At 39.7% G+C, this 26,908-nt stretch overlaps 1 protein-coding gene across 4 annotated transcripts; it reads left to right on the forward strand.

Annotated features, from left to right (window-relative positions):
- The first annotated feature begins 64 nt into the window (after nt 1-64).
- pip4k2aa (phosphatidylinositol-5-phosphate 4-kinase, type II, alpha a) lies at nt 65-25,989 on the forward strand. 4 transcript variants are annotated; one of them, XM_085418539.1, is made up of 11 exons: nt 65-557; nt 14,232-14,329; nt 14,475-14,571; nt 15,772-15,924; nt 16,334-16,480; nt 16,608-16,646; nt 21,532-21,648; nt 24,415-24,528; nt 24,819-25,059; nt 25,301-25,404; nt 25,504-25,989. In XM_085418539.1, exons 1-11 carry the CDS (start codon nt 78-80, stop codon nt 25,582-25,584), a joined length of 1,671 nt encoding a protein of 556 aa, XP_085274665.1. In that variant the 5' UTR covers nt 65-77; the 3' UTR covers nt 25,585-25,989. The 4 variants fall into 4 exon arrangements, with proteins under 4 accessions (XP_085274665.1, XP_085274666.1, XP_085274667.1 ...); XM_085418541.1 differs by lacking the exon at nt 65-557 and adding an exon at nt 1,074-2,187; XM_085418540.1 differs by lacking the exon at nt 21,532-21,648.
- Nucleotides 25,990-26,908: the final 919 nt, after the last annotated feature.

Here is a 26,908-nt window from a genome sequence, read left to right on the forward strand (position 1 = left end):
AGGAGGTGGCTGATATCCAGAAATCCTACCAGTGGCTGGACAAAGCTGGACTGAAAGACAGCACAGAGGCACTAATCATGGCAGCACAAGAACAAGCTCTGAGCACAAGATCCATAGAGGCTGGGGTCTATCACACCAGGCAAGACCCCAGGTGCAGGCTGTGTAAAGATGCCCCAGAGACAATCCAGCACATAACAGCAGGGTGCAAGATGCTAGCAGGCAAGGCATACATGGAACGCCATAACCAAGTGGCCGGCATAGTGTACAGGAACATCTGTGCCGAGTATAACCTGGAAGTCCCGAGGTCAAAATGGGAGATGCCCCCAAGGGTGGTGGAGAATGACCGAGCTAAGATCCTGTGGGACTTCCAGATACAGACGGACAAAATGGTGGTGGCTAACCAACCGGACATAGTGGTGGTAGACAAACAGAAGAAGACGGCCGTAGTGATCGATGTAGCGGTTCCGAATGACAGCAATATCAGGAAGAAGGAACACGAGAAGCTGGAGAAATACCAAGGGCTCAGAGAAGAGCTCGAGAGGATGTGGAGGGTGAAGGTAACGGTGGTCCCCGTGGTAATCGGAGCACTAGGTGCGGTGACTCCCAAGCTAGGCGAGTGGCTCCAGCAGATCCCAGGAACAACATCGGAGATCTCTGTCCAGAAGAGCGCAGTCCTGGGAACAGCTAAGATACTGCGCAGGACCCTCAAGCTCCCAGGCCTCTGGTAGAGGACCCGAGCTTGAAGGATAAACCGCCCGCAGGGGCGTGCTGGGTGTTTATATATATATATATATATATATATATATATATATATATAAATAATCGTATCTACAGATCTACACCAAGTAGGGATTGACTTGGATGGTGCACGTCTCTGCTAATCCATTACTATTATAGAGGCTGCAAAAAACGGGGGTGGGTGAAGAAAACTGTCATGTAGGGCAGCCTCACTGAAAAAGTGTATAGTTTTCATTCAGTTATAACATTTTTGTTGCTGACAAGAAGGGTAAATCCAAATGCCAAATATAGACTAATATAGAAAGGCTCTTGCGCTATTAAAATACAACAGAAAGGTATCATGGGCCCGGTAGTGGAGGGCAGGAGTAGTAGCGAATCAGAACAGGAGACACTGCAAAGCTCAGCCCGTCACCTCCCATCCGCCGAGCTGTCAGTTGCAGCGCACATGAACATCAACGCTGCGGGAGTGGACCAAACGTTGATATTCTTGTAACGTCGAAATATTTGCTCCTCAATGTTTTCATTTAAACCGGGCAAAGACACCACAGGATACACGCCCTGTCATCTCTGTGGACTAAGTACAAACGCGTAGGAAGAGGGCTGAGCCGCTCGCTAGTCGCCGAGCAGCTGGCTAATGGCAGTAGTTAGCTTGCAGGCTCGATAGCTGGTGAACGGAGTCCGCTTCTGCTTCTTGCCGTCATTTGGTTAGAGAAGGTCGGGGAGGCTCATATTAGCTGGTAATTCTAAGCGTCTAGCTACCCTTCAGCATCTCTAATGTGCTATTTTTTTATATTTAAAAAAACAAGCGCGTGTTCTGTGGGTCATTTGCCACGGGGGCTTAACAATTGTTCATCCTCCGTACGTTTACTGTTTTTACGAAATTTAGCTTTGATGTTTGCTAGCTAACAAGCTATTCTCGGCTATGCTAACGCTACCTCGGTGAGACTTTACATCGCAGGAGGTGCAGAGAGCTCCAGTCGTGAGTTAAGGAAGGAAGAGTAGTGACTTATGATGTGGGCTGGCGGAGAAGCGTATGACGGTTAAGTGAAGAAGAGCAAGCAGTATTAGGCTAAACGCTTCGTATTTCCTCACGTTAGTTTCTTTCGAGCTAGGGCCACAGCGACAGCCGAGCTCTGTGGGACTTTAGATGAGGAAAAGAATCGGGGCACCTTGGTTTGCTGGGATGGCTAAATGAATAGTACTGACACTGCTGAACCGTGAGCTGGTGGCCGCTGTGCCAGCTTCAAGGGAAGACACGCTGTCGGGATTATCGCACAGTCTGCAATAAACCAGCCAGTTTTCTTAAAGATGGCTTCGGCGAGCAGCATTGCCGCATCCATTGCGAGCAAAACCAAGACCAAGAAAAAACACTTCGTTGCCCAAAAAGTGAAGCTCTTCCGTGCCAGCGACCCTCTGCTGAGCGTGGTTATGTGGGGAGTCAACCACTCGGTGAGTCAGACCGTCCACTGTCACTGTGATGATCTACGGTTATGTCTCCCTCGATCTTTTGATGTTCCACATTAAGGCTCACTTGCTGTCAGATATCAGCTTTTGTGTTACTGCAGCTGAATAAAAATACGAGGTGACAGCTGTCCAGCGGTTCACTGAACTGTCACCGTAAATACATGACTGGCTTCAATTAGCGCAATCCATTAGTAATGTTTGCTTTAGTGAGCTTTTTGTAGTTGCAATAGTAATGTCGTGGATCTTATTAGGCCGTGGTTTTGATGCATGCATGCGCGCGTGTGTTCGTGTGCGGTGAACTCGCTTTGGCTTCCTGTTGTGCACATGTAGGATAAGCTCCTAGGGCTCTGTGTCATGAGAGAGCAGATCTTCCCATGCAAGACAGCTTATCTCTGCTGTCTTTCTCTTCCTTTGCTGAATAATTGCTGCACTTGGCCACTTCTCAGATGTTGGAAAAAGCACACAACTTGGCAGACAGAGGACATGCAAATATTTCTGGCACCAAATCACAAGTATTATACCTGTAAGCAGTGTTTTGTAAAAAGATTTAGGCTACACATAGATGACAGCTCCTTTTTTGTTACAGTTGTAGTATATAGCTTATCCTTGATTTTTGCCCAGTTTTTAAAATCGTAATTATAGCAGAGTTATAACTGTAGGGCAATCTTTTGGCACCAGACTGAATGAGAACTGATTTCCAAGGTATAGCCAAATGAGCTGAGCAGCAGCATTCATATATTTATTAAGCATACACGTTTATTTTTATGTTAGTTATAGATTTTTTTTTTAACAATGATGGCAGTAACCTTTATTCTTTGATTGTAACTGATGCTCTAATTTCTCACGCTTTATTTTTCTCTGCCTGTTATATATATATATATATATATATATATATATATATATATATATATATATATATATATATATATATATATACAAACAAACAAACAACAATAAGAATGTGCATGGTAGCAAATTAACTAAGAATGAATGGAGTGTCTTCTAATGACATCTCTTTTCCTTTTGACAAATGGAAAAAAAAAGTTTACCTTTTTTTAATGTAATAAATCACCTATTTGTTCTTAAATTATTTAGTTTAAAATGATGCACTTTGTTTTATTAATAGCCAGACATTTATTTTCACTAATGACTTTTTCAGCAGTGATCATAGTCTATTTTGTTTTTGTCCATATCTATATGTCAGTTTGAGGCAGGTTGAGGAGTATTTGGTGGATATTTGACATACTTGCAGCACTGTGGGCAGATTGAGGGTAAAGTCTTTATGGGAATGTGTTACATTTTTTTTTTTTTTTTTTTTACTCTGCAGCATTTGATTTTTTGGAGTAGGGTTCATTGTGGCAGTTTAGTGTGGATTACAGAACCTCAGAATAGTCTGACATGCATGATGCCAAGGCAGCTAAAGATCTAAAGCTTTTATTCTTTATCTAAGCTGTAGTCTGTAGATGGATCACAGTCACCTGGCTAGTGTTAAGCCTGAAGGCTCAAAGTAAGAAACACGAGAGTTTTACCTCTGTGAAGCTATGCACTACAAATTAGTCAGTCTCTTGTTCATTGAAGTGCCTACGAAAGATAAATGTATATAAATATACGCCATTTGTCCTCACTTTACTGGTTTTGCTTATCAGATGTGATGTAAGCAGTTGTATCAGCTAGATGGCCACCAAGCTCTTAAAACCCTTCAATAAAAATTTATGGTTATATCATGGATTATTAATTTTTATTTATTTATTTATTTTGTCACATCAGTAAATTTAAGAGAAAATCATTTGTTGGTTTTTGTGTTTGTCCATGCATGTCAAAGCTAGGATTATATCATAATCATTTATCGGATTCAGGTGTCTACTTTTGTGCTGTGTCAACTGTCTGCTGAAACATTATGGGTCAGTGCCTTGTAACCATAAAAACCTAGAGTTTGAAGAATCATTGAATACATGTTCAAACTGTACTCAGATTGCTCAACAGTGCACTGGAGTCGTCAGCACATTCCCTTGTTATGCCTTAGGCTACTTCTCCTGCAGTTTTTCTCAGCAGGTACTCAGCTTGTCATACTATCAGCTATGTAAAAATTACATTCCATGTCAGGTTACTAGATTGAGCCACTGAGTGTTTAGGCCATCAAGTATTGATATAAGTAGGGCCACCCCTTACCAAATTTGCCTTGTTGACAAGTAGTTAGCTACTCATGCACATTTATGATAGCCATCTATCCATTCATCTAAACATCCATCCATTTTAAACTGTTTATCCATGCATCATTCATTTTTTTTATTAAATTAATTATAATTGTATGTATAGGGAGCATCTAAAACTGCTGTTAACTCTTGAATTATTTGAGATATTACATATCTTTGGTAACACTATGCATAATTACAGAGATACAGACCTCTAGTATAAGCTTTAAAAATCTAAATTTTACAACACCACACAGGAAGCCGCCAGTTAATGATACCATTTAAAGCAACAGTCAGCAAGGACTCTGTTCCAATAGTAGAATGAGTGTTTAATTGGCTATTATTGGGCTTTTTGTGCATTTAACATGATAAGCCATGTTTGACGTTGATAAATGGTAGGTGAATGTTTGCCTGTGGGTTTTGCCGCTCTATTGGGGCTGTCGTTTACTCTTGAAATAAACCCACTGTTTGGATTTCCTGCCTGACGCGTATAAAATTAATAAATGGAGGAACCAGCTGTGTAAACAGTAATATCTATCTATAAGTGACTTTTGCCACTTCAGTGAGACTTTGAGTTTTGTTGTTTTGTTTTGTTTTTCCTGGCAACCAACCAGTGAACTAACACTCTTCTCATAAACTAATGTTGGGTTGGTTATTACGGGTCAGCCCGAGCTAAAGGTCACTCACTGCAGCAAGGAGATTGCAAAAGTAACATGAACTAAAAAGGGAGTGAATAAAGGGTGAGGCTTGGGAATGCCACCAGACTGCAAAGACAGTAGGACATTGAAACACATTCATTCATACACATGCTCTGCAGTTGTAACCACCCTCTTTAACCACTGTGGGTTGTCATCTGAATAATCCAAATTGTCTTGGCTTAAAAACCAGATTTATTTGAATTACTGGTCCGTTCATTTCTCCAGTGCAGATTAGATGCCAGTAGTTCCAACCTTTATATTAGTCCAGTGAAGTGAGAATGGCATGCAGAATGAGACAAATAGAGTGCCAGCAATCATAGGAATAAATGAGATGTTTAAATGATCCCGTAAACTATGTGTATGTCATCAGAATTGTTGTTGTGTAATAGCTAACCAAAGATATGTACTTTGAAGTATTTAAAAGCTTCCTTAAAATAACCTGCTTAAGCAAGTAGCCCATTTTATTTTAATCCTAGTACTTTGAAATGTTGTCAGCATATATAGCATCTGTTTTTGGCTGCACTAAGATTATAAATTGGGATTGGGGTGCCTCAAGCCATAAAAATTGCAGTGTGGATTTTCGAAAAGAGTATTATTTGGTCCTTTTTCTTGCCTTCTGCCATTGTCAGGAAGATTTTTCTCACTATAAAACTTAATAAAAGAAACTTACATGACAGCGGATTTAGACCATAGCTCTAAGTGTCTAGCTTGGGGGAATGAAACAGGGCCTGTAATGCTTGTTTCCAATTCTAATTTTTAAATCTTTTGCTCTACTAGAGTAGCTATGAGTGATTCACATTAAAAAAATAAAATAAAAAATCATTTGTTTAATCTTGTTGGTGCAGCCCATGTTCATCTACTCCCCAAGCAAGGCTCTCCCATAGAGGCCCCCATGCCTTTAAAACAGATTTATTCTGATTGGGTGCCCCTTGCACACAGCAGGTTTGCACAGCAGGTGTGTGGGACTGCTGTGCTCACAAGCAGACCTTTGTGCCTGCAAGACCATATTACACTTTATGTGACCTCAATAAAATGCAAAAAATGTTTATTTTAACCGCTGACCACATTTAAAATAAGCATCCGAAACGGTAAACTTATATATGACAAAAAATAAGGAAAAGCGTAGAATTAGCACTTGGAGCTTGCAGGATATGGCAAGTTAACTAACAGTCTGCATTCTTGCTGAAAGTAGTGGCTTTCAGAGGGAAGGAAAAGTGTGGTTCTTGGCTCTGTCTTATAGTAACGCTGTTATTATGCTTTAGCCTGAATGTAAATGAAGCTAGAATAAGACAAACTAGCAACCCATTTTAGCTTCTTAAAATTGCAACACCATAAAGCGTTTTCTCTGTATTAATGTTTTCACACTACAAAGAACACTTTACAGATTGCATCTCTAACCTGTGAATATTTACTGCTTCTTAGTAGTGTTACCATGGTGAGCCAGGGACTTCATAGAACCCAGTCTGTTGCAGAACCTGTTGGCATGAATTTAGGTCCTAACTCACCTGATGTGCCAGATGGTTTGCAACTCTGAACCATCTGGGAAATTGTCCTTGGAGTCTTTTAAAAGGGCAGGCACTAAAAAAAAAAAATACTTGGCTGTAGATTAGATGGCCAATCAGATCAATACACTACAATAGAGAGTGCTGAAGAGGAAAACCAAGCCTGGGGAAATTTGAAACCTTTGAAGCTAACTATTCTGTAAGGAAAATTTGTGCATAAAAGACGCTCATAGACATTCAGTTCCCCCCCCCCCCCAAAAAATTCTAGGCAGATGGCTGTGTGACCCATCTGTCTGTTGTCACACCTTAAACACTCCTGTAGCTGTGACCTTGATAGGCTTCCTGACGGGTCGCTGTTGCCATCGTGATCTGTAGAATCTTTCCAGCTACCCAATGGTGAAGTCAAAAATACTTGTTTCCTAGAAAGATGCATAAAAGTCCTGGCTACTGCAAGCTAATTTTAAAAATGTTTTCAGGTGCCAAACACCTTGCATCTCCAGTTTGATTCTGCAGTGAATCTGGCTCAGACTCCCCTGGGAGTCTGTAACAAGGGATAAAGTTTTGGTTTGTCTGTCAGGTCTATTTGTAAGTCCTTGTGTTGTATGAGGGCAGTGTTGGAAGAGAAGTGTGTCAGAATGTGTTCTGCTGTTGTTGTGTGAGTAGATTTGTCATTGGCTGGAATGCTGCATTGTGACTGTTTAGGCATCCTTTACATTAATGTAGCTTTGACTCCAGCATTTTCTGACATGCTGTTGCATATAATCTGCTCCAGTGCTTTTAAAACTAAAATAAATTTGATAGGTTGTGTGTTGATTTTTATTTTACCAGTCAGGCCTATGTAGCAGGATCTAAATTTATCTTTGTAGGTAATCGTTTCAAGTTTAAATTAAAATAGTTTTGTTCCTTTTTAAAAAATCTGGCTCCCCCTGATCTAAATTTTAATTCATACTAGCGCTACTATTCATTCTTTTTCTTTCTGTTTCTTCACGAAACCCCTCCCCTTCCTGCAGATTTTTAACTAGTTTTGTGAGGGTCTCTTTATTTGCCATCCTGTCTATGTGGCTCAGTTTCATGCCCTGTCCCCCTCTCTCCTGCCTCATTGTCTCTGTGTCTGACTCAGAGTAGCTGTGCCTGCTTCTGTGTATTACATAAGAGTTTGATTCTATAAATATCTGTAGGAGTGACCCACAGCTAATACGTGTGATGATTATGGAGAAAAGCTGAAACCTCACATCCTGTCACCCTGAGGCAGTGACAGACAGAAGAACTTGTTGAAGCATGTGGTTTACTTGCACTGAGCATATAAATTTTTTTTTTCCATTTCTTTATCGCATGCTTGTGTGCATGTGTGTCGCCTTCAATACTGTGTACTTGCTTGTGACCATGGTAACTGTAGAAACAAACTATAATTTAATAGGTGCATTTCCGTTTTGTATTTTGTTTTTTAAAAAGAGGTGGAGAGAGAAACACAATCTTAGCAGCCTCTTGGAGATCCTAATATTGAATAATAATGGTTTAAAACATAGGTGTCAAACTCTGGCCCGCGGGCCAAATTTGGTCCGCAGCCTAATTACATTTGGCCCGCGAAGCCATACCAAATTACTATTAGAGCTGGCCTACTGGTATTATACAGCTAATATATATATTGTTTAGTATTAAGCTTTGCTTGTTCCATATTCAGTTTTTCAGCAAAACGTGTTTGAGTCCATAAGAAAAGATTCATTCTTATATCTCGAGGAATAAATATATTTCAATAAATATTAACGTTAGCCCGCAACTTTGTTCCAGTTTTGAATTTTGGCCCACTGTGTATTTGAGTTTGACACCCCTGGTTTAAAACATACACAGGATGTGACGAAATCAATGGCAAAATTACATTACAAATTTACGTTACATCCTGCTCTTGTCTTTGTAGTAGGGGTGAAATGATTCTGCAGATCCATGGTTAGTTTGTATCTTCTTTGTTTTTATAGTTTTCATTCTTAATTATTTCCATTTTGTTTGAACCACAATAATCTATAAATATAACATCAACCACATCTCCACATAGTTCAATTGCGGTGGTGATATTGGTAGTGAATCTTCAGTGTTTTACTTTGCATTTCTAAGCATTGGCCCTTTATGGCTGATGGGGTGTTGTCATCACCCTGGCAGGCAGGCGGGTGGGTGACATGGACACCCAAGTTTGTGAATGTGATAACTTGAGAACAAAGCAACATAGGCGTTTCAAATTGATAACATACGTGTATCTACTAAAAATCTTTGACGAGTTCGTAGCTCAGTGACCTCAGCCTCAAGGTCAGGGGTCAGAGGCCAAGATTTCTTAAAATTTTGTGAATGCGATAAGTTGAGAACAAGGCAACATTGGATTTTGAAATCCATACCATAGGTGGATCTATTAGGAAGCTAAGGGGTACCCCTGGCTACTGCCAGTATTTTTTCTTTTCCCCAGTACATATTGAGTTACCTCGTAGTAAGGTGACTTTTTGTATTTCCTGTAAACCATAGAAAGAAGGCTAACCTGGATTATGATGCAGTATTATGTACTATGTCGTAGACCACCACTGCTTGGGACTATGGTGAAAGTTGGTGTACCAACAGTTGTTATTGTTCAGGCTCAGATCTTTTTCGGCATCATTGCATTTAGAAGAACATGTTATCTTACATTGGGATCATACTTACGTTGACATGTTTTCAAAACCACACCCATTGTGCAAAAATTTAAATCAACAGATAAATAACCGTGGTTCTAAAGAAGTTAAAAATGCAAGATACGGAGTAACATATTAGCTTTGTGAACACTGTAGGTAAGTCTTTATTGCAAAATACCATTTTTATGATATACAGTCATGTCAAAAAACTGTTTTCACATGACTCTGTGCAGTCCTATTAAATGCAGTACCCTCCATGATTTAATAGCTTGTAGAATCACCTTTTAGCAGCAATAACTTGAAGCAATCATTTTTTTGGTATCTTTTTTTTGTATTTTTGTAAATCAGTCTCTCACATTATTGTGGAGGAATTTTGGCTGACTCTTCATTACAATTTTGCTTCAGTTCAGTTAGGTTTGCATGCATTCGTTCATGCACAGCTCTCTTTATGGACTGCTGCAGCATTGTAATTGAGTTGAGTTCTGGACTTTGGGCCTTTCCAGCACCTTGAGTGTTTTTTTTTTTTTGTGTTTTTTTTGTTTTGTTTTTTTAGCAACTGTTGTAGATTTTCTGCTGCGGAATCACTCTCTTGTTGCATGACCCAATTTAAAGATTTAATTTACAGAGGAATTCATGGTCAAATTACCTTGCAAGGTGTCCAGGTCCTGTGGCCACACAGTGAACCCAAATCATCACCCCTTCGACCACAGTTGGTATGAGGTGTTTGTGCTGATATGGTATTTGTTTTTCACCAAAATAGCTCTATTTGCACTATATGCAGCCAGACACCTCCAATGGAGCGTCACTTGCTTGTGGAGTGTCACAAGCAAGTGTCACCAATCTCTGTAGATTTGGTGACACTTGCTTGTGATCAATCAAGTGAATTTGATAAGCTGTACCTAAAGGTGTGCATAGTTTTTCACTGGATTGCACAATGTCCTGTGGAAACTATTTTTTTCATACTGCCATAAGCTAAAGTACTCCAAATTGCCTTTGTGGCAGTTCCTGTTGCAGTGTATCGCCTGCACCACATTTTGCTGTGATAATTAACACATAGATGGGTAGATTGGTGTTGGTTTCACAAGGATAAACCAACACCAGCAAAACGTTTGCAACTGGTAAAGATAGCAAAAACAGGCTTTTAGTAATAGCTGCCAAAGTTGATTAAAACCACTTATGACTATGTCCATGGGAGGACATAGCTGTCACTGTGTTTGTCGCTGTAGGCTGTGCTTCATTTATTCTGAGTCTGGTTGTGACACATTTGTTTAATAGGTGTAAACACATGCAGCAGCGCTGGTTATGCTGTCTAAATGTTGCGCTGAAGCTGCTGTACTTCCGCACTCCTGTGATGTATTGATAGCAAATCTGTCATAGTAGTACTGCTGATTCAAATAGTTGTACAGCAGGTTATATTCATAGCACCATACATTAAACCACAGGCACAGCAAAAGGCTGAACAGTACTCGTAGCCAGCAATTTCCTGACAGTTCAAAGTGGTTTTATGTTGTTCAAAATTAAATCAGTACTAAAATCAGTACTAAGCAATAAAAATGCATCACACTATACTTGCAGTATCTACTTGCACTGATGTGTACCGTATGGTCCAAAACAAGAGGGGAATCTAATCTATAGTTAATAATATTCTCTCATTTAAAGAAAAGAGAAGACAGAAAGGTGTAAGTACAATAGAAGTTGCTTTATAAGTAGCAGTCCAGTCCATTTACAATGTTAACACAAGACTGTGAATTACTTTCATTTACTTGTCTCCTTAGAGATGTTTAAGGTTATTTTATGTGTGCCCACCAATAGCCTATTTAACAGTTACAGCTAACGTTTAAAAAAATAAAAATCTTAAAAGACATTGACAAAAATTCCCCTGAAGCTAAGATCCTGCAGGTCGCAAGGCTAACAGTTAACTGGCAGAAACCCTAAATAACCTTTCTAGCCATCACTAGAACAATGGACAATTTTCCCCAACTACAGCGTAGTGAAACATGTTTTTCTTAAAAGCGAGACCAGACCTATTATATGCAACTATCAAATAATGGTATGTGAAAATGTTTCCTGTTTCTCTTTCTAAAAATGTTATGTTTGACCTTTACTAACAAAGGTTCAAGAGGAACACATCAGAATAATTACATTACCAAGTTAACTTTTTCCACTGATAACGCATTCTGCTTATAGTTTGCAAATCAGTAATGGTGTTATCAGAAAAGATAAGTATGATCATGATTGGTCGCATCTTTCCTGTTCATTGTCAAATATGTCCCTGAGGGCTACCCATCTTGATTGCGGGTCTGATTAGTTTTGCTTCTTTTATATAAAAGTCTTGGAGCAGTTTTCTTTTCAGCTCTGTTTCATTCACTCTTTCAACTATTAGTGAGTCATCTGTCATTGTGCAGAAAGATGAGGCTATGCCGAGCTGCTGACAAAGCATGCTATCTTCACCAACTTCCTGTCCAATGGAGCAACAGCGCACACTTACTTCACTCTGGGCCGGAAAACCAGTCTTCATCACCATGGAGACAAAAAGGAAGTGGTGGTATGAAATTGTCTGCAAGTTTGATAGATGGAGGAAAATAAGCACATGAACTGGATGGTCATATGAGAGCCTGAAACATGAAATAGCTCTACTTAACATTATATGGTGTGGGCTAGGCGCAACTATAGTCAACTATAGTGAAGTTTATATACAACATTTCCACAAAGGCACCTGCGCAGATGTTTAGCATCAAGGTAGAAGCCTATAAAAAAAATCTTCATTTGTAAAACATAGGGCAACATTGTCATCCTGGGTAGGCACTTTCTCATGTTTCCTTTTGCTGTTTTTATGGTTGTGAAATTTAAAGGTAGCAACAAGGACATTTGCTGAAACAGTAAATCTACACAAATGGTCATATGAGGGTAGTTTGGGGAAAAATGAACCTCGAGGGACCCATCGTCTCTTTTATCTAACAGATATTTTCATCTCAATTGTCATTGCTGAACACTAGTGTCCTCACAGACACGTGTGTGTGTGTGTGTGTGTGTGTGTGTGTGTGTGTGTGTCTGTGTGTCTGTGTCTGCGTGGTGTGATGAGGCATTGTCTCTGCTCTTGTGTGAAATGCAGCTTTGTTGATTAGGTGACATCTCCCTTGTGTACCCAGGATGCATCTGTTGTATTACGTCACTGTGACGATAGTGCCTATCACAACAGGGTGCTGAACCATACTTGGATATGACATCTGTGAACTTGGGTCCAGGTTCAAGTGGCAGAACAGGCTCAGATTATATACTTGACCAAAATAAATTAATATCATGAGCCTGTGGGGAATTAGCCCTACATCTTGGCTGTGCTGGGAATTTGTTAGTCATTAGTTACAGATTTTTCTTAAATTATTAATGCTGAATGTCTACATTTTAATATAGCAGTTTCGTCATATATAATAATTTGAGAGTGGACAAGATCATAGACGTATTCTTCCACGCTCAGCCTGTTAATACATGTCTTCACCTGACTGTGACTGGTATAATGAACTTTCTGTTGCATACTGTCTCCAACATTTCTGCAACTTTACAAGGCTGCAGATGATCTGCAATGGTAAAAACATTGGATACCTCGTTTAAGTGAGATGCTGAAGTCGTGATATGACACCTCATTTTGAATCTCAGCACAATCCTAGCTGTAAGCAATGTAGAAAATTTAAATCACATTTGAGACATGGCTGCAGAGGAACATGCACATGTCTTGTTATTAATCAGTCAAAATGAAATATTTTAGGCTACTCCCTGCACCGTCATCACGAGTGTGCTTGGTGGAATGATTGGAGGGTTATTAATAGATTCAAGCAACCTGCTAGGAAGCCTGCCGGCAGCCAACAACAAATGCACAAACACACACACAAATACACACATCGTATGTGTATCAAGCTGTGCCTGATTCATAACAAATGTCAGGTCTGTGCAGTGCAGCAATGTGAAGCATGGCCAGCTCCAAGGGAAGCTCCTGCAAATGTACCATAGGTGATCACAGCTCTCCTGTTCACTGTATAAGGTTCATTGAAGCATCACTCTTGAAATTCAAGGTAAATGTCACTGGGGGTTTTGAAAGGATGAGTGCTCAATTTTTAGCTAGTAATGAGGACACCCCAGTTTCTTTTAAAATTGCATTTCAGAGACTAGAGAAATGGCATTGCACACTGAAAAGAAAATGTCATTATGCTCTGAACTGTAAACATGTTCTATCAAGAAGATTAGAAAATAGCAGGGCTTCACAGACTGCAGGATCTTGAAGAAGCATATTAAGATTAACTTTTCTGCAACACATTCTCTTACTCCTACAAATCCACATGTTATCTAGACTCTATTTATGTCTTGTATTAGACATTATATTGACATTACAGGCTGCGTGTCACTCTTTTTAAAGTCCCCATTTTGTCATTGTCTGTACATTTAAAAACAATGACAAACATTTGCATTTTCTGGAGCATTTCCTTTTGATTCTCTTCACTGCCTGTCCTTCAGATTTGTAGATGACATGATCCTAGAAATGTAATCTATTAAAATGTTTACATCTCCAGTTGTTCAGTGCTGAAGATTATCATTAATTGATGGCCCTGGACACATTGGTTAATGCTCTTTTAAATAATAAAGCACAATAACTTGTATATCTGCTTTAGTGTGGGTTACAAATTCATCCATCAATGTTTTGTTTTCAGGACCCCAAATTTCAGATATCTCAGTTATGTAGGATTGATAACTGTAATATTAGAACAGCCAAACCGAGCACAATCCATGTTCTATCTTAACTTTATTTCCACATTGTGTAGAAAGATAAAATGAAAGAATCCTTTAAGTGTTAATTTCCTCGGTCACTACATCATATTTTGTCTAGGATTTCTGGGACCTCTTATACACCACATGCTTCACAGACATGCTTTAAGCTGCTTCGTTTTCCTAGATGCATGACTGATTGACCCTGTTTTTGTGTTTTTCTTTGCACAGATAAACGAGTTAAGCCATGTCCAGATTCCCATCATGCTCATGCCAGATGACTTCAAGGCCTATTCTAAGATTAAAGTGGACAACCACCTGTTCAACAAGTAAGTTCTTTTTTTAAATTCCAAAGTAATTGTGTGTCACCAAAATAAATGTGTTTTTTAAATTAAGCATAAAGGAGTAACAAAACACACTAAATAGCATTCATGAATTCTTCGTTATGTTTTTCTGATTTTTGTGTACACACAGGGAGAACATGCCTAGCCATTTCAAGTTCAAAGAGTACTGCCCTCTGGTGTTTCGAAACCTCAGGGAGAGGTTTGGCATCGATGATCAGGACTTTTTGGTAAAAAAAGACTTCTACCATTTGTAGTATATGATTAGTTTAAATTTGAATATTGGGTTGTCACTTACTAAAGATAACCATGTTTTTTTAGTAGATGTTTCACAGTCTAATAACTTTAACAATCTAAGCACACTTAAACACGTAACTACTCCAAAACAAATGCAGTCATCTTTTCCCTCTTTTGTTTGAGCCCACTCTGTCTTCAGTTTTTGCTCTTTCCCAGTAAATCCCTGTTTCCCGGTGCAGTATGTGAGTTGGCTGTATTTGGATGTCATTGTCTCCCAGCTCAGTGCAGCTGCCCCTCTTACATGTTTTCATTAGGGCTCAGCTGGCTGCAGTAGGAGTTGAAAGTCACCAGTCCAAAATGCCACATTGTCGCTATTAAACTGGTATTAGACACTTGTTGAAGATAGAAGGTTTAAAGGTTTGTTTGTTATTTTTCATGGTGCTTAATGTCAGACGTATTAGTTTATGCTTTGGGAAGGTCATTAGAGTGCAACAGTAACCATTATGTTAAATAAATTATGAGAAAAATTGGTAACCACTGCAAAAAAATTGATAAATTTAAGCATTTCTTTAGCATGTTGAGCTTGTTACTCAAATGATTTCAATATTGCACTGACTTGGTCATTTCTTACTTTTCATACTTTTTAGCAGTCTCAAAAAGCAAATCTTCTGTAAGCTTCTAAACATAAGAAGAAATGATATTGTTGTTTCTGCCACATAACTCCAAAGTTTGTCATTCTGCAACATAAGCAACATAAGCTAACAGTTTAAGAGAGGGGGTGAGGAATTCTTAGAGAATGAGGGATTGAGCCATAGGGTATTGGATCATCTTACTTGTGAGCTCCAAAGTCTGGGCAGCGGCTGTTTACGTCTGTGTGTAGCTTTGGCAGCGCAGCAGCCATAGGGGTCAAACCCTCATATGTTTAGACTAGAGTGTGGGAGGTGGTGAAACAATAAGAATGCAGATGTACTTGCTGTATTTCTGAGCTCCCTCACAACTGTGCACTACCTCAGAAATGTAATTTCCCTATCAGCTATTCAATAATGAGAGGTCAATATGAGTTCTGACTCTTTTTCAAAACAGGTTTTATAGGGAAGTTAGGATTGTCAAAGAGCAAAGATGACAAGCTGCTGTCATTTCATTGTGCCCATCCTTATCCTTGTTTCATCTTTGTTTGTGCTCTGTGTTTGCAGAACTCTCTGACACGCAGTGCTCCCTTAAACAGTGAGGCCCAGGGACGCAGTGGGGCCCGCTTCCATACCTCTTACGACAAACGGTACGTCATCAAGACCATCAGCAGCGAGGATGTGGCCGAGATGCACAACATTCTAAAGAAATACCATCAGGTGAAGAGGGCTTTTTTAACTATAATGTATGACTTACTGTTTATTCTTCCATAGGAAGAAATAGATTATGCTAGCCTATGGCTGATGAAAATAACATCAAAAGGAAAAGGGACAAGCTGTTGTCTTTAATAATGCAACTTCTTATTGATCTTGCAGTTTAAGTAGTGATAAAAAAAAAAAAAAACTTTATGGGTTCCATAGTCATGCCATGTCCACTGATAGCTGTTGTAATAGGAGCCCCTTACTCCCTTTAGTCTGTTTATCATCTCTCAGGAAAAAGCTAAGTTGTGCTTTGCTTTAAAAATCTCTTTCTTTATTCCATAAACTCTCCCTGTTAGTACAGGCATTAAGTATCCATTGTGACTGAAAAAAGGGTCATATATTTGTCTTCTTCACACTCTTTCTGTAGTTTATTGTTGAGTGCCATGGCAACACGCTGCTTCCTCAGTTTCTGGGGATGTACCGGCTCACAGTGGATGGGGATGAGACTTACATGATTGTTACTCGCAATGTCTTCTCTCACCGCCTTTCTGTCTACAAGAAATATGATCTCAAGGTAAGAGGGAAGGAAAGAAGAACACACAAAAAAGAAATGAAATGAAGGAGGAGAGGTGATCAGATACAGCATGAATGTGAAAAGAAATTGAATCCGTGTGTCTTTGTTTTTTGTTTGTTTTTCTAAGGGGTCCACTGTGGCAAGAGAGGCGAGCGACAAGGAGAAGGTATAGTCACCTGCTGAGAGCTAAGGTCCACTGTTATACATAATCACGAATACTAAATATCTGGATAGGACTCTTAGCCACACCTGTCTGCTTTGAGCAGTAAATGATATCAATTACAATTTTAGCTAGAATTCTTAATAAAAGTAAAAGCTTTAGATATCAAAGCAAACTAAACAAGTCCACCAGACTTCCACTTAAATTTGCAAAGTGTTGCTTAATGAAGTTCTGAGAGGATTTGTGAGTTGGTGTCGTCTTAAACAGCTGTGCTGTGTACCCTGCCGATGTCTTGGTTCTGGTACTACTGAACAGTCTGGCAGTCTGAGGAATAGTTTAAATATAGTATATTAAACGTGAATATTTTGTTTAAATAACATGTCATAAGAAAGCCATGTGGACGATTAGAGAATGAGAAAGAAAACAACCTGTTTCCAGTGTTTTCAAACAGTTCCAGGCTCACTGTCATCACCCAAATGGTTTAACTAACAGGACTCTGGTGTCTGCTTTTGTTTCCCTTTGGGTGGGGATGACAGTAGCAAATATCCATCTCCTTCAGGTAGCACCTACTTTGTCACTCCATTCCCTTTCTAGCCACTGCATGGTATTTTTGTTCCTTTTAATTTGCTTCATTCCCTTTAACCTGGCTTCTGCTGATCCATTAGTTCCCCTGCTTGCTGTCTGTGTGTGAAAGACTGATGGTTGTGTGCATCTGCGCGTTTGACTCTATGTCTGGCTGTTTGTTGTTGTAGTGTTTTTATTCGAACAGATGTTGTCTCATGATTGAGTATGTTGTTTTTTTATGTATTTGTTTGGTTGGTGGGTGGGTGGGTGGGTGTGTGTGTGTGTGTGTGTGTGTGTGTGTGTGTGTGTGTGTATAAACAGTGTATATGAGCAGGACATTTTGTGCGATGGAAGTTTTGCTGTTTGATGTGAGAAACAGCTTATTTTTGAGCTTTTGGCTGCTTGAACAGAGTCACCTGTTGAAAATGAGTTGTCACAGAATTTGCAGAAATCTGACTGATTTTGTCTTTTGTGTTAAATGTGTATTCGCTAACAACAGTTCAAATGGTTACCTTGCCTGATAAGAAGAGTTTTATTTAGCTGTTTTTTGTTTTGTTTTTTTTCCTTAAGGTTGAAGGTTTGATCTAGAACAATGATACTTACAGACATCGTCTTTGATTACTTTGCAGTGCAGTGTATCAGCTTAGCAAGATGGAAAACTCACTGCTCTTTTCATTATCTGCATACACATTTATTTCTGCAAAGTTTAGTCTTTGCCTGTAAAAGGTATTTACATAGGCTGCCCCAGTTTTGAACCACAGCAGCTTGAAGCGAGTTATATGGGGGGGGGGGGGGGGGGGGCTTAATTGTGGAACACCATGCAGTGAGACATGGAAGACTTCAGGGAATCCCTGAACTAAATATAGGCCCCTGTACATGGGGGAACAAGCAAAATATTATTATGGTTAAAACAGATGAGTGGAAAAACAAAGCAGCTGAGGATTTAACACACACGTGAGCCTACTATGTGACCTCTTTTCGTCTGCAGCGCAGCTGTGTGAAGCACCATTTGCTGTCTAGCAATAGAGATTAAGAAGCAACAGGATACATTTTGGCAAGCTCGCATGTATTAAGTCAGATGTTATATTTTCTGAGACAAACTGTCACTCTTAACTTAAACTACAACAATTTCAAAGAAGTTGGGCCACTGTTTAAAATGTAAAATAAAAATGAATGCAAATCTCATGAACTCATATTTTATTCATAATAGAACATAGAAAACATAAACGTTTAAACTGAGAAAATGTATTTGTAATTTAATGGCAGCAGCACATCTCAGAAAAGTTTGGGCAGGTTTGGACTTGGGGCAGGAATGTTGTCCCATTCTTGTCTGATATAGGATTCCAGCTGTTCAACAGTCCTGAGTCATCTTTGTCATGTTTTTTGTTTCATTGACCAGATGTCTGCATTACAGGCAGGCCAGTTCAGCACCTGGACTCTTCTATTATGAAGCCATGCCGTTGTAATAGCTGCAGTATGCGTTTTAGCATTTTCTTGCTGAAATGTACAAATATGCCCAAAAAAGATGTGAATGGAAGCACGTGCTGCTCTAAAGCCTAAGTATGCCTTTCAGCATTTATGGTGCCTTTCCAGATGTGCAAGCTGCCAATTCCACAGGCATTAATGCACCCCCATACCATCAGATGCAGGCATTTAAACGGATGCTGACAACAAGCTGGATGGTTCTTCTATTTAATCTAGAGGACGAAGCGTTTTCCAAAAGCAATTTCAAACTTTGATTTGCCTGACCACAGAACAGTCTTCTACTTTACTTCTCTGGGCACTTTGGCCCAGAGAAGACAGTAGTGCTCCTGGATCATGTTCACGTATGGCTTCTTTGCAGGGTAAAGAGCTTTAACCTGTATTTGTGGATGGGACAGCGAACTGTGTTCGCAGACTGTGATTTCTGGAAATGTTCCTGAGCCCATGCAGTGATTTCCATGACAGAATCATGGATGTTTTTAATACTGTGTCATCTGATGGCCTGAAGATAACGGGCATCCAGTATTGATCTTTGTTCCTTCCACACAGAGATTTCTCAGAATCAGTCTCTGAAACCTTTGATGGTAGTCTTTGAAATTTAAAGTTGAAGAACATTATTCTGAAATTGTTTCATACAATTTGTAGATTGAGTTTCTTGCGGATTGTGAACTTCTACCCATCTTTACTTCTGAAAAACTCTGTTGCTCTAAGATGCTCTTTTTACACCCAGTCATGTTACCGACCCAATGCCCGCTAGCCTAATTAGTAGTAAAATTTTCCTCTAGCGGTTTCTTTTTTAGTATCACTTACTTTTCCAGCCTTTCATTGTGCAGTTGCAAAGTTGAGACGTGCTGTTGTCATCAAATTTAAAATGAGCTAATGTTTTTCATGAAGTAATAAAAGTTCTCATTTTTGACAGTTTTTGATATGCTTTCCATAGTTTGTTGTCAATAACGTGGCTTCATGGGATTTGCAAATCATTGCTGCTTGTTGGTTTTCTTTGTTTTTTATTTTTTAGATTTTATTCTTTGGACTTCTTTGGAACTGGGGTAATACTACACGTTGTTGCCTGTAGGTTGTATTGATTTCTTTGCTTAGTTTAACTTTTAGCTAATAAGCAATACGTAACGAAATAACAAGTAACAATACGTGAAGCTTCTTTACTCTAATACTTATCTTATAGTTAAACTGCAGAGTGCAAAATACAGCATCTGATCACACATACATTTACACCAGACTTGGAACAGATCTCACAGAGTTAACTAAGGTTCAGCCTTTAGAGATCAAGATCTGGCCACACACACACGACCCCACACACAGGAATACAGACATGCTTAAGTTACGTTTGCTCTCACACACTCAGTGGGTCAGTAAGATGTCTAAGAAGTAAAATGGTGTCAAATAAGAATAAAAAAGGGAAACAGTCCATTTTGCTCAGTCTGTATTCTTAAAAAAAAAAAAGTTTTAAAGAAACGCACACAAACAACAAGCACGGCAGAGTCCTCTCCTGACTGCATGGCCCTCTCCCTTTCATGCATGCATCTGCATGGTATATATAATGTTTTTCTGCATCCTTTACAAAGTTACATGATTTCAAACACATTCCGATGTGTATGAACACCGGTCTCATTCTTTTGCACATTGTGGGCATTTTCTGTTCTACTCATGTATGACATGTATATTTTTTTCTTTCATTTTTTTTTTTTTTTTCTTTTCATGAAATAAATTCTGTGGTTCTTGTAGCTGCTGTCTCAGGGGTTTGGCTGTCAAGCAGCAGCAGCAGCTGGCTTTTCTGACACATTTTATATACAGCATTTACCAGAAAAACAGTCAGGTGGTTGACACCTTCATTTATTTTATTCTCAAACTAAGTAGAGCTCAAATGAGGTTATACTGGTCTTATATGGGCCTATTAAATCATGTTATTTATATTATTTGTGGTTAACCAGGTATTTAGGACACTAGCAGTGACAGCGTTTTATTTTATTTATTTTCTTTGGTGATCTGTGAAATTTAGAGGTTGTGTTTGTTTGTCATAAATAGTCGCTGGTCATTGGTTTGTGAAATAGAACTAATATCACCACTAGGTCTCTGTTCAATGGCTCGAAACTGCATTTATTTTCTTTTTAAATAAAAAAAATAATGTCCTCTCTCTCTCCTTCACAGTAGAAACAGCTGGTATCCGGTGGGGCCACATGGCTTTCATGTGGCCATATGAATGAGTCTGAACTCCTTGATATTTTATCTTTCTTCCTTTGTCCGGTAATTTTAATCCTCTAGAAAAAGTTCCACGCCTGATAAGTTGTTTGGTAGGTTCATAGGATGCAAGTAAGTTTACAGTTGTTTCCTCGCTCTGCTAAGTCCCAGATCCTTGCTCCATAGAGTAGCTTTGCCAGGCTGCTTTCTTTCTCTATCAGGTGTTTAAGCCGAGAAATGAACAAACACTAATGTAGGCGGTGCAGAGTAATGCTTCTATGTAATATCGATCTTAAATTTTGATGTTTAAGCTTTAGAGGGAGTCTAAAAAATTTATTTTAGGTCGATGTAACCACAAAATAGTGTCATCTTTTTACATCTTCGTTGGATGACTGTGTTGGAGACTGATATGCACTTCTTGGCACGTCCATTGTAAAGACATCAGATTTACAAACGTCTAGACGGGTCATGCAGATCTTTCGCGCTGATGCCCTTTCCAACCCTCTACCAATCTGAAAACAAAACTATTGTATTCTGTTACATTTTAAACACTTTGCCTTTACTTCCAACTTCCTTCCTCCCTTCCTCTCTCCTTTCTTCTTTCCTCTCCTCCACCCCTACCGCCCCTCCCTCGCTCCCCCTTTTCTAGCAGCCACCCCCATCAGAGGATGCCCCCCCACGGCCCAAATCTGGTAATGTTCAGCAAAGGCTGCAAACACTGCGGATTGCCACGCGCTTTTACTGCGCCATGAAACACGTAAGAGATGTAAGAGAACCAGGGCTCATATACCAGGCATGATCTATTAAATCTATCTTATTTTATTTATTTATTTTTGTTCTTTTTGTATGGCCGAATATTTCCGTTTGTTCTCCAGGCTGATCCACTGTTATTTAAATGCCATATTTTTGGCAAACATTTCATCCATTTACAGTCACATTTTGGTCAACTTGTCAGTAAGATTGAGTTCGCTGAGTGATTCATTGTTGTTCCCAGCATTCACTCACTGGCACCTTTATTTATTTGAAACACTGGAGAGCAAGAAGCAGTAAAGTGGGACGATTTGTTTTTATACTTCACATTTTGATCTTTCTTCTAAGCCACTAAAGTACTGAAGAAAATGAAAATGTCTGTGTGATAAGGAGAACCTTAGACCTGAAATACTGAAGCGAAACATCCTTTTCTGTGCTTGTCTAGTACATAATTTGTTTTGGGGACCATGTTCCATTGTTTTGTAGAAATACTCCAGTATATTGAAGCCCTGCTAGTTTTAGGTGTTCTGCTTTTGGCAGCAATATGGCCATTGGGTCTTTAAAAAGGGTTTTGTAGAGCAACTAGTAATCATACAATCATGGAAACCCACATAAAACCAATGAGTGTGTACATAAATGATGTACACACTCATAAAGACACGTTCTGTCCTCAAACATAACAGTGTTAAATGAAGTAAGTAGCTAATTTTGTGTTTACGTCTGAGTGGTTATAATACAGCTGCTGATTTGCTAGTAACTGATACCAAAGTGCTGGATAACAAAAGTGAAATTAGGAAGTCTTCATAGTGTGCAGATTACATGTCACTGATGTAAAAGGTGCACTGTAACTGTAACAGTGTATAAAGGTATAAAAATCAGGAGACAGCAAAACTGCAAGATCCATTTCAAGCCAGCTGACAGGAGAAAAAAGAAACAACATTCGTTTTCAAGGCAGTGGAAAAGTTCACCTGTCATGCAGTTTTGTAAGGCTCATCAACAACCTTTCCTTTTTTTTTCTCCCCTCTCTCAAATAAATCTTTCTCGCTCCCTCAGCGAAGCGCACCAGTCAAGTGTCAGACCCAAATTATTTTAGTCAGTGTAGCTGAGAAAATCAATGAGAGTGCAACTGAAAGCATTATTTTTTTGTGACTTGGAGGAGCAAGAAGAAGGAAGGCTTGGGCATGGAAATATTACAGTTGAAATGAGCCCACAGAAAGATGGATGAATTGCCAGATTTGGGATGTCTGATCTGGTGACAGGCATCTAAAATGTTTTTGGGTTATTTTTGCTCTTTGCAGTCAGCCTCATTTATTTTTATGTCGCATCTATATTCAGTCAAGAAAGTTGTACATTTCATTTATTTATTTATTTTTCATTTGGAGGTCTATGTCTGTGTATATATATGTGCTCAATTGTCCAATGATGTGAGAAATATTCCTGTAAAGGCGTCTTCTGTATGTATTTGTATGTGTGTGTGTGCTGTCTGAGTTTGTTCTAGTGCCACAAGGTGTTGTGTGTTGCTGCTCCTCTCCTGCTGCCATAGAAACATTGTAGTAGCTAAACTGCTGCTGCTGCCCTCTTACCTCATTTCCTGCTCTCCTTTTCCTCAGTGACTCAGAACTAGGCCCCTCCCTACCCACGTATCACCTATTCCACCTACAGGCTGCTGGTGGTTTTGCAGCAGCATGGTTGAGGAGAAAATTGATCCCTGTAGACTGACATTTAAATAGGAAATTACTTCCTTCTGCTTCTAGGCTGAATAATAGCAATTAGTCTCAAAGATAACGTGGCTTTATAGAATTATTAAAATCAAACAAACATCTTTTTACCTGCAAACCAATATTTGGAATCTGAAAAGCATCCTAGTAGAGCAAGAGTACTTCTGCGAAACTAAGAGAGCGGATGCTTTTCGGAGTCTACTCTCGTGCCATAAAAGGACCTTTAGTGGCTTTGAGTTGGATGTTCTTTTTTTCATGACACAAAGTATACAGATCTACCAAATGCATTTAAAATGCTGTACAAATTTCTGTACAATGTGCCAGAAAAATGATGATAATACAGACAGTAAATACATTTAAGTGTAAGTGATACGGGAAGTTGTAAACTTAGAGCATCAGGTGGATCTGTACCCTGCTGTGTGCATGTTGCATGCATTGTATTAAACAGTCAAAACATTTAGCTCGAAAAGAGGAAAGCCTTGGTTTGGACAGACAGCTTGTACCCTGTAGCCAACTCGTGTTATGTTACCAGTAGTACTTGTTGTGTTTGGCTGAAGCAGACAGGCTTATCGAACAAACCACAGGCTCAGCGCCTCATATATGTGAATGGGGTATTTCAACATGCAGGATTGTTAGGCCGATGCAATTACATGCACTCTCAGTATGAGTCATTTCTAAGATTAGAGTTAATCTTTGTAATCGTGCTTTTTGAAATACCCCCTAATGCTTAAAGTTGAGCAAGACTGTGCTATCTTTAAGTCCTGTGTAATGACACATATAATGTCTTGTGAGTATTCTATGGAAAAAAAACAATGAAGAATACAGATGCTGGTGTTACAGCTTTTATTTAATATTGTATTCAGGTATGTTCAAGTATAGAATCTGTGTATGATTGGGTGGAGTGATATTTATTGACACTTCCTCATCTACACTTGATTTAAGCACTAAAATTCTGTCTGCACATTTTTGCCCAGGTCTGCTGTATACAGTACCATGCCTTTTGGGTTTGTGTTGTAGTTTTGGCTGTTTCTATCTGGTCACTAATCTCCAATACTAATGGGCAGGCTAAAGAGCTGCCCACGTACAAGGACAATGACTTCATCAACGATGGGCAGAAGATCTACATTAACGAAGAGAACAAGAAAATGTTCCTGGAGAAGCTTAGGAAAGATGTGGAGGTATGTGTTCGACATGAATTTTTTTTTTTTCCCTGTCAAATTGTGATTCGGCTTTTGCGCTGTCTGTTGGTCCCATCAGTGGCTTTCCATGCATTAAGTGCTGTATGTAGCCAGATGTGAGGTAGCAAGTCATGCTGTAAAAGATCTCACTTGATGTCACCATTCATTCATCACTAGTTCATTTTATATTTTGCTACAAAGTTTTAACTCAACCTCTATTTTTTTCCTCTCATCTATTCCTCCATCACCACACATTATTTTACCATCCTGCCTCCATGCACCGTCCTCAGTTCCTGGCCCAACTGAAGCTCATGGACTACAGTCTGCTGGTAGGGATCCACGATGTTGAGCGAGCTGAGCAAGAGGAAGTGGAAAGCGAGGAGAACGAGGCCGAGGAGGAGGGTGAGAGTGACGGAGGAGGCATTGGGACCCCCCCTGACAGTCCCAGCAACACCCTGGATAGTACCAAGCCACTATCACCTGGAGAGTTCGACCCCACCATCGACGTCTATGCCATTAAAAGCAATGAAAGTGAGTGAGAAATGCAATCCTTGCATTGTGATGGCTGTATGTAATGGGAAAAACAAAACAACAAAGAACTAAGAGCTCCCCCTACTGGTAGCTTTGGTTTTCACTGCATTTATCACATCTGGTATTCAGTCTCTCAAGAAGATTATTTGTGAGAAATTGTACATACATTAAACAGCATCTGCTTTTTCCCCTCTACAGTTGTATGGTTTCTTATTTAGGGTGCATTTGCTTTAAACTCCAGGTGCTCCCAGGAAGGAGGTTTATTTCATGGCTATCATAGACATCCTGCAGCATTATGATGCCAAGAAGAAAGCTGCGCACGCCGCCAAGACTGTCAAACACGGGGTACGTAGCTGCATAGAGACCCATTATTTCAGTGGCTCAGTTGACAAACAACAAGGTTAAACTTGCCCAGTGATGATGGATATGTGTGTGTCTCTGCAGGCCGGAGCAGAAATCTCCACGGTGAACCCAGAGCAGTACTCGAAGAGGTTTTACGATTTCATCACCACTATCCTGTCATAGCCTCCATGAGTGACAGGGGCAAAGAGGCACATGGGAAAGGGGAGGGAAAGTGGGGAGTTGGGGTGGACTAGAGAAAGTGATGTAGAGGGAAAGCATCCAGAGTAAGAATTAATAAGGTGCTGTGATGGCTTTGTGTCACTCTCCCTTATCCATTCTCCTCACCTCTGTTTGTTTCCCTCTTTCTCTGTCTCTCTTTTCTGTGGGGTGCCACCTGCTGCAGCTAAAAAGGAAAAAAACATTGTTCGTTTACATTCATCCTCTCCTCTGTTGAATTCTGTTGTTGTTACTTTGGATGATAAAGGCGTTAAAAGGAAGAGACCCAGTCATTACATTCTTTTTCTGTTTTGTTTTGTTTTTTTGTTTACGGTCGTTTATTTGGGAATATGGCTTTTTTTTTCTTTATTGCCTCTAACACATCATCCAGCTCCCTGCATTTTTTTTTTATTTCAATGTCTGTATTTGGTTTTCCCATATGATGTTGAGGGGGAAGGTTGGTGGAAGGGTCTGATGTGGTTAGTGTGAGAACAAGTGGAGGTTGCTCTCAGAGGCGCGAGCGGGGATATAAAGAGGAAGTTTACGTTGAGCCTCGTCTAATGCAATTGTTTCGTATAAGGAAGTAGGAAGCAGTCTTCCAGCAGGCCAACTGCCAGACCCACACCCGAATGCTGAACATGTACTCGGCCATATAAATTTTCCCATTTAAATTCCTCCTCCAGCACTCGCCCTTTTGACGCCGCCCCCCCCTTTCCCCTCTCATTCCTGTGGTTTTGTTGAATTGAGCTTCTGGGTTAACCTCTGGCCACAGACTACTTAACTTCATGTAAATTAACGCTTGCTTTTAGCTCCAGCACTAGCTGCACCTCTGTGTCTGCACTTTGCTATCTTTCTGATTAAGAACTATTAATGGAGGAACATCGATTGTAAGATAAGAAGAGGAGCTTCTGTTTGCTGTCCACTTTTCAGTATGTTCGATATAGTTAGCAAGTCACGCTTTCTGTTCCATGGCAGCAGAGAATTGCCCAGAAGCCACATGTGGCTGTTGCTTCTCAAGAGCGAATCAACTCCGTGTTATGGTGTCTTTGTACAGGGTGTCAGATTGAAACATGAACAGCCCTCAACTTTCTGTTGCCATCAGCACCTTATGAGTCAAATCATAAAACGTTGCACTTTTATTTGTTGTAAGAGGTTGTCAGTCTGTTACACGCGCAGCAACAACAACAAAAAAACAAACAAAAAGGAACTCGACTTGTTTAGATTTTAATCTTAGAAGCTTGGATTCAAATCCCATCTCCTCCATTTGTCACCTGTGGGCTCTTCTTACAGG

The sequence above is a fragment of the Rhamphochromis longiceps genome, linkage group LG9, assembly GCF_057381845.1.
Source record: "Rhamphochromis longiceps isolate RC_006_pf linkage group LG9, R_longiceps_female_GT1.1, whole genome shotgun sequence".
Classification (NCBI taxonomy): Eukaryota; Metazoa; Chordata; class Actinopteri; order Cichliformes; family Cichlidae; genus Rhamphochromis; species Rhamphochromis longiceps.

What these genes read in the sequence shown, in the direction of transcription:
- pip4k2aa (XM_085418539.1), top strand. Translation starts at nt 78, where the DNA reads ATGGCAGCACAAGAACAAGCTCTGAGCACAAGATCCATAGAGGCTGGG. An exon ending in AGGCGAGCGACAAGGAGAAG is followed by an intron (nt 16,647 to 21,531) that starts GTATAGTCACCT and finishes CCCCTTTTCTAG; the next exon opens with CAGCCACCCCCATCAGAGGA. An exon ending in CCATGAAACACGTAAGAGAT is followed by an intron (nt 21,649 to 24,414) that starts GTAAGAGAACCA and finishes ACTAATGGGCAG; the next exon opens with GCTAAAGAGCTGCCCACGTA.